The sequence below is a fragment of the Olea europaea genome, chromosome 21 (assembly GCF_002742605.1).
Source record: "Olea europaea var. sylvestris chromosome 21, O_europaea_v1, whole genome shotgun sequence".
Lineage (NCBI taxonomy): Eukaryota > Viridiplantae > Streptophyta > Magnoliopsida > Lamiales > Oleaceae > Olea > Olea europaea.
Window position 1 is genome coordinate 17,279,782 of NC_036257.1, and position 8,561 is coordinate 17,288,342.

At 31.4% G+C, this 8,561-nt stretch overlaps 1 protein-coding gene across 2 annotated transcripts; it reads left to right on the plus strand.

The window, feature by feature from the left end:
- Positions 1-1,628: 1,628 nt before the first annotated feature.
- LOC111370964 (F-box/kelch-repeat protein At3g06240-like) lies at positions 1,629-5,182 on the plus strand. Of its 2 annotated transcripts, none has more exons than XM_022992889.1 (2): positions 1,629-3,078; positions 5,006-5,182. In XM_022992889.1, exon 1 carries the CDS (start codon positions 1,842-1,844, stop codon positions 3,036-3,038), a length of 1,197 nt encoding a protein of 398 aa, XP_022848657.1. In that variant the 5' UTR covers positions 1,629-1,841; the 3' UTR covers positions 3,039-3,078; positions 5,006-5,182. The 2 variants fall into 2 exon arrangements, with proteins under 2 accessions (XP_022848657.1, XP_022848658.1); XM_022992890.1 differs by lacking the exon at positions 5,006-5,182 and adding an exon at positions 4,361-4,967.
- The last annotated feature ends 3,379 nt before the right edge of the window (positions 5,183-8,561 follow it).

Genomic DNA, 8,561 nt, shown 5'->3' on the forward strand with positions numbered 1-8,561 from the left:
AACAGCAGGCTCCAAACTGTTTTACCTTCTCCAGGTTTCATTCCACAGTTAAAAATGTTGCTATCCCACCCTTGCTCTTTCACCTCTCAGGCCACTCATTTTTTAGCATGTTCAATGGTGGTGTAAAATAGAGATTTATCTTCAAAGTGGCCGAAAACCTCTTCAATGAAGACATGCAAAAGAGATTCAAATTGCATTTGTCGATAGAAAATGTAAAAAAAGATGTAAATTTTTATTTTATTTTTTTTACATTCACAAAAGGCAAAAGATGATTTTTGATCTTTCCACTAGGGCAGAGTTTGGATTTAGATTCATCGAAATGTAAATAAGGATGCAAAAGTTATTTTGAGTGCACCAATTTATACTAATTTTACATCACCATTGAAAATGCGCTTAATGATAACTTGGTTGTATCAAAAAATCTATTGGTTGCTTATATCAACAAATCCATAGAGAACATTAACAAAGAAATTTGTAAGGTTTTCAATAATATCATTTTATTGCCATATTTAACAGAAAAATTTGTAATTAATTCATGTGGATAAATACCAACTCCACCACTATTAATATGTACTCGGTATCCCTTCAATTAACAAGAAAATTACTAGAACGACAAATAGAAAATTTATAATTGTTAAGCTCAAAAAATGATGCTAATCAATATCTCTAATGCATGTTTAGTAAATAGTGCTGAAAATCGACTGAATAATATAATAATTTTATTTATTTTCCTTTTTTGTACTATCTAATGTTATTCAATCCTCTTATCAAGTACATGCAGAGATTGCAGCTAACCGAACTCTACTGAGCTCCTCAGCTATGGGCTATGGCTGAAATATTGGTCAAGATTTATCCTTTTTTTTTTCTTTTTCCTTATGGGTCGTATAACTTTTTATTATTTTCAATCACACGTTCGCAAAAAATAGTTTTTCCTCTCAAAAAATTTCTTCCAAACAACTCTTAACAGATTGAGGTCAAGAGGTCATGACAGATTCAAAGCTTTTTTATTTTTTTTAGCAAAAACACAACGTGATAAATTTCGGCGGACATGATTTTTCAGTTTGTGGTGTGTCAAGTGGGAGAAATTTCATCACCAATAATTTCTGTTTTTCCAAATTTGGGGCAACAATTCCAAAAAGATAATGGCAAGCAGGTGGGCTTTTAAAGCCAATGGACCCTCAATTATCAAACTTCAATTATATAAACCACACAAAAGTTTTCTACGTGGACGAGTGGCAATTTTCAATCACATCAAATTCTTAACTTTTTCAAGTTTTAACTGAGTAAATAAGACACGAAATATTTCATTTAACTTTAAGAATAAAGCCACTTGTTCATGGTAAAAAATGAGGGAGTAAAAAGACAGATTGATGTTTTAAAAAATAATTTGATATTGTTATTTTAATTTTTTAAACAATTCAATCATAAATCGATATGTGTTCCATCTAGATTTGAATCTGAATATGCAGTAAAATTCAATAATAATATTGCTACACCTTCAGGCTTTGAAGAGCCAGTTGTCAATAATAATTCCTGCCAATGTTTAGAAGAAATAAATAATGTTAGGTAAATAATGTGGGCACAAATCTATCGTACCAGTCCTGTTGCATTCTGATGGGACTACTTTTCCGTGAAATGTCTTCTTCTTTTAGAAACAATATCCATTCGCAATCCCGGCTGAAACTTTTCTCTCGTATACATCCTATCCACTTTATGGCCCAACTTTCAGCCTGGAATTTTAATGATTTAAGTTTGTAGAGAAGCATTTGATTGAAATCTAGGTTTATTTCTTCCTCAGAAAACCATTATAATCTGAAAATTTAAGCTCAAGAGGAGGAAAAATGTCAGATTTCTTGCCTGAAGGAATCATCATCAACATCCTCAAAAGACTGCCCGTCAAGCCCATTATTTGCTGCATGTGCGTTTCAAAATCATGGTATACTCTAATCACCAGTCCAGAATTTGTTTCAACTCATCTAAATTTCAACATTGCTGGCAGTGAAGTTCTCCCTCTCCTTTTACTTAGGCGTTGCATTAGAAAAATTGAGCGTTACGAGTTGTACTACGATAAAGAATCTTTTGATCGATATTTAAGGCTTCAATTTCCCTTTAGAAGCATAAACTCATTTTTCACAATCATTGGTACCTGCAATGGGTTGTTATGCCTTTCTGATGATCGGGTATTTTATATGAACACTATAATTATTTGGAACCCTTTTGTTAAAAAGTCGGTTCTTCTACCGAAACCCAATATGGTATATAATTCATACGGTAGTTTTATGCAATCGCTTGGATTCGGGTTCGATCCTGCTAGCTATGACTATAAAGTGGTTAGAATTACATACACTGATTTGGATAGATGCCTGCCTCAGATTGAGCTTTATAAGTTGAGCACAGGGATTTGGCAAGATATTAGTCATTTGTCGCTTCAGTACGTTATATATCATAGGTCGCGCCAAGCTTACATATATGGTGCTTCACATTGGATTGCTCGTGACTTGTATGGAAATGATTTGATTTTGTTTTTCGATATGTGCAATGAGGTGTTCCAGGAGATGATATTACCTGTTCATCTGGCAAAAGATGATTCTTCGAGTACCAAGGAATTAATTATCCATAAGGACTCACTTGCTCTTGTTTTATGTGATGTACCCGGCGTCGAACATGGTTTCTGTGTATGGGTGATGGAGGAATATGGAGTCATGGAGTCTTGGACAAAAAAATTCAATGTTAATTTTCAGGATTTTGGAGGAAGATTTATGAAGCCATTGTGGGTTAGAAAAGATGGGGAAGTGTTAGTAATTACAAAGGATGGGTCTTTGGTTTCTTGTGATTCCAATGGAGAACAAGTTATTGATCTTGGAGTCCATGGCTCAAGATCTGAGGAATATCTACGCTCTATTCACGTCGATGGCTACATCAAAAGTGTGGTTCTTCTAGAGAAAGGGCCTGATTTCAGTGATGCAGTCACTTCTAGCAAATTGCCATCTTTGCAGACTGATGATTGTGGTTCTGATGATGACGCTGAAAGAAATTAGAGGCATAGCCATGAAGTTCATACATGCAAGAACAACAAATGTAAGTCAAATCATTGCGGAGGGTAAGACAATCATTTTTTCGCATCATTGGGTATGCTGTCCTTGTATTGCTAATGCTTGCTGTAGCAAATCTTTTGTTATCTCTAAAGCTATCTACTATATCTTATATTGGAATTATTTATTTATTTATTTATTTTTTTCAGTGTTTCTTGTGCTAAGCTAGTCAATTTCATTCTAACCAACTACCCACCGATAATAGGTGTGGATAAGTTCACCGTAGTTTTTCCGTAAAATTGTAAGAAAATGTTGGATGTCATTGGGAGTATTTTGGAGCCCTAACTTGTTTAGGAAGTTGTGTTTACAATGACTATAGCTAAACTCTAATGTTTGGTACTCTGATTGCCAGGCAATTGCTTCAAACAATGTTTTCATATCTCTATTGAGAAGAATTTAATTATCAAGAACATATAAGAGAGGGACAAGCGATTTTAACCTATTTCCTGACTCTTATAAATAAAAAACAAGGGCTACACATTAAAAAAACTTTTCATGTCTCATCATACGCAATAGTTTTATCAAATGCATCAAGAATAAAGGGACAATACTATATTTTGAGGGAGGAGATCAAGCCCTAGCAAGGAGTTCAAGCTCAAATACAACAAGAAATTGAACAATTCAACTTTGAACTTGAATATCAACATCTTTTGAATTATTTCATGATCCAGGTGATATTTTTCTATTATTCGTCTTGTAATTTCTATATTAATATGCTAGGCTAGATCCGCTTTTGTATTAGATGAAGATGAATCCTATTTGTGATTTATTTCTTATTCAAGATTAGTAATTTAGTATTTTTTGTATTATTTAATTGATTAACCACCAACTTGATAATTAGTTGTTTATTGTAGTGTTGGGAGACTCACAATAAGTTCAAAATGCAGCAAAATTAACATATATGCAATAGATTTTAGGAATAACATTTATCACTTACGCAATTATATAGATAATCTAAACTTTAATGCATTGTAATAATTGGAATTTCGTACATAACTGGTAAACTTAAATTGAAATTTATTCGTTGTGAAACGATAGCTCTTAACTCATTAAAATCTATTACTTGTCAACGATCTTGTACACTTGCAAGTATTACACGAATAAGTTTTTGGCGCCGTTGTGGTGGAATAAAGTATTTAATTTGAGTTTATTATTTTATATAGGATTTGAATTTATTTATTTATTATTTTACTTGATAATTTTGGCTACGCTCCCCGATCTCTCTTGTAATTGGTATGCTTTGAGATACTATTCAACCATATATGTAGGACTCTGATGATGGCAATAGAGTAAAATTCTTTGCAACAAGTAATCTCAATATGGATGATGAGTATATATTTGTAGAAGACATAATCTGTGAGCTTTGTAATGGGATGCATTATATTGGGCAATGCTTGTATACATGCACTAATCCCTTTATGTCCAAACTTTTGAGGTTTAAACAATATTTAAGATGTCGAAAACAAGCAATTGACAAGCTTGATGAATGCTACATGCCTAGGGGCGAATATATGTCTACATACCTAGACAATGACATCATTCTTAAAGAAGTTGGTCCTCCGCTATTGAACTAGGAGGCATTTGGAAAATATTATAATGAACTTGCTATGTTGGACGAAAGCAAAATATGTACAGAAAATTCTGTATTCTTGGACGAATTCAAAAGGTGGGTATATAGTCCTCCTGAAATGGTTGAAAGAAAAGAATTACCATTGTCGGTGAATTTAGACTATAAATTGACCATTCAACACATTCAAATCTATTACTTGTCAACGATCTCGTACATTTGCGGGTATTACACGAATGAGTTTTTGGCGTCCTTATCGTGGAATAAAGTATTTAATTTGAGTTTATTATTTTATATAGGATTTGAATTTATTTATTTATTATTTTATTTGATAATTTTGATGTAGGACTCTGATGATGGCAATGGAGTAAAATTTTTGGCAACAATTAATCTTGATATAGATGATGAGTATATGCTTGTAGAAGACATAATCTGTGAGCTTTGTAATAAGATGCATTATATTGGGCAATGTTTGTGTACATGCACTAATTCCTTTATGTCCAAACTTTTGCGGTTTAAACAATATTTAAGATGTCGAAAATAGGCAATTGACAAACCTGATGAATTCTACATGCCTAAGGACAATATATGTCTACACATTTAGACAATGACAACATTCTTAAGGAAGTTGGTCCTCCCCTATTGAACTTGGAGTCACTTGGAAATATTATAATGAACTTGCTATGTTGGATGATAGCAAAATATGTAAAGGAAATTCTGTATTCTAGACGAATTCAAAAGGTGGGGATATAGTCCACTTGAAATGGTTGAAAGGAAAGAATTACTATTGTTGGTGAATTTAGACTGTAAACCGACCATTCAACTCGATGAGATTTCAATTATTGAAGAAAAGCATAAAGAAGATGACAAACTATCTACAAAGGAACCAATTGAAGAAGTGGCAATCAATGATGATGAAATTAACACACATTCTTTCAACATCATCAATTTCCAACAATTGAATTTGTGATTAAGCTCGAAGAGGAAGAAGTCTACATGGTTGATTTCGGATTGGATGGAATAGGCAAGTCTTATTGCATTAAAGGAGGCAAGGTCTAGCTTTGGAGAATCAACGAAAAGATAATCAAAGTTAAAAGACACAAACTAAGCAAGTTATCAAAAGCTTTCTTTAGAATTCCATGATGCAGAGCGTCATCGTCAAGCAAATGGCTATAAATAAACGCTTATTGGAAGGTAATCCAATTTTCTATCTTTAATTTATTTTGGTTTTTAGATATATGATTAATAATTTTTGTGGCTTTTAATAGTATATGATATTTTCATCTCCTCATTTCCCTTAGGATGTGTATGAACTTATTATAAAGTATTCCATGTTATAATTGATTTTCTATATATTTTGAACGAACATGACACTTGAACATTCTGGACAAGGGAAAAGACATAGCAAGTTAGCCAGAGTTTTCATGACAGTCCATCCACCACATGCAAATTTATACTAGGGGAGTATTTAGTTCCCTTCTTTGCTCTTAATTTTCAAATAGTGCTTGTTATATTTTTAGACATTGAGGGCAATGTCTATGATAAGTTTAGGGGTGGAAAAATATTGAGTTTTTATTGGTTTGTGTGCTTGTTCGAATGTGTGTGTGTATATATATATCTGAAAACTTGAAAAAAATAATAATTTATCTTCAGTTTATTATTATTATTATTATTATTATTATTATTATTATTATTATTATTATTATTATTATTATTATTATTATTATTATTTATTTGCTTGTGTAGATTAGATAAATTTTGCCTACTATGATGAATATATTTGGAATCATGTGTTAGGCTATAAATTGTGAAAAACTTGCATGTTAGGGTTGATTTATGCTTATTCATGTGAAACTTGATATTTTTTAGCACAATATTTATGTTTTACATCATGAAAGAATAATATGATTCAATAGTTAAATAGGTTGAAAAAAAATACATATATAGTGGATCTTAGATGCTAAATTCAAACAACTACTATATTATACACTCTTAAGCCAAATTTAAAATAGTTTTGAAGTGATTGAACTGTTGTAGTGAGACACTGAAATAAACGTGGATTCCATCTGTGCTGAATTTTGTGTGGATTGTCTAAAGCTAATAAGATGAAAATTATGTAAAAATTCTAAGTTAGGGGTCGATTTTTGAAAATGAGTGAGTTAGGGGTCGATTTTTGAAAATGAGTGTTTGATAAAGAACATTGCACTAATCAGTGTATAAAAAAGTAAAAGAAAAAGTGTCCCATTGTGAAATGTTTCTTCGTAGCCTTTATAACTTGAGTGAATAAGCCTGTAAGAGTAAATTTGGCGCCCTAAAATCGTCTGACTTGGAAGTCATAAGCCAAAAGCTTGCCATATGGGTCATTTAAAAAGTTTAATGGAGATAAATTCGCACACAAGTTTTGAAAATATAACTATATAAAAAAGAAGAAAAAATGATAGTTACATGTCTTGATTAAGTCCCAAACACTTATTTGAGAATTAGACTTTTATCAAGAAATTATTAGCCTAATTGATTCTCGGGGGTTGAAGCAATAAAAAAATAACAAAAATCATCATTTATTGATATGTCGAACTACAATTAGTAAAATCTAATCAAACTAGATAGTTTGAGGACTAATATATAAATTTAACTTTAGATCACACATTGGAAAGAGAGTTAAATAAATAAGTTTGGGGGTGTGAATTTCACGAGATGAGAAATGATAAATTTGATATTGAGGGTCAAGATTTGAATCACATTATGAATTTTCACACACGCGCGTCAATTTTGCATGGGATAAATAGAAATTAATCTTAGCAATGTGAATTTGAAGTAGCTCATAGACTTAATACATATATTCCAATCTTGAGACCGAAATCAAATTATCTAACCAATTTTTAAATTTTTTTGTTTTGTTTAAGTTAGGTTATAAATTTGTTTGAGAATAAACAAATGTTCAAGTTTGAGGGCGTTTATTAAGTGTATTTTGTATACTTATCCANAAGTTAGGTTATAAATTTGTTTGAGAATAAACAAATGTTCAAGTTTGAGGGCGTTTATTAAGTGTATTTTGTATACTTATCCAGGCCAGTAAATTAAAGTATTTATTAGTGAATTGAATGAGTTATATCTTAATTATGTTTTGATATTGTTTGCTAGGCTGAACTCAATACAAATTGGTGGAATTGGAAAAAAAAAGGATGAAAAATGAGCAAAAACGAAAGAAATTCAAAGTATGGAGACCAAAATGTAAATATTCAGTAGTTGATTCGGACCATAAAATGATGATTAAATATCACATATGATAAATTGAATGCAATTTAGAGGTCAAAGGAGTGAAATAGGATTAAAGCATTTGTACAAACCAATTTCCAGCTAAAAAAGATTTGCTTTGAATTTTTAGCCTTAACTTGAGACCCATTTTTTGAATGGAAAACGTTTCAATTGAAAAAATTGTACTTCTAATTGAATTTTAGTTCACTGAGTTATCTTCCCAACGCAGTTTGAATTATTTTAATTGGACATTGAAAGAGAAAGTTGTAATCCAAATACTAAAAGCTGTTTAGGAACAACGACGCCTGCGCGAATCGCAGTTTCCTTTCGCAATTAAAATTTTTTTGGAACTCAAATTGGACGCGATTTTGAACTACTCTTTGACTCTTATAAATGGAAAACATGGGTAAAATATTAAAAGAAGAACCTTATCTTGTCATTTCATAGACAATAATTTTATCAAATTTATCAAGAACAAGGGGCCAATACTATATTTTGAGGGAGGAGATCAATTCCTAGCAAGGAATCCAAACTCAAATACATCAAGAAATTGAAGAATTCAACTTAGGACTTGAAGATCAACATCTTTTGAATTATTTCATAATCTATTTTTCTATTATTCTTCTTGTAATTTATATATTAATATT

Excerpts from the sequence above, each read along its gene's own strand:
- LOC111370964 (XM_022992889.1), top strand. The coding sequence starts at position 1,842 with ATGTCAGATTTCTTGCCTGAAGGAATCATCATCAACATCCTCAAAAGA.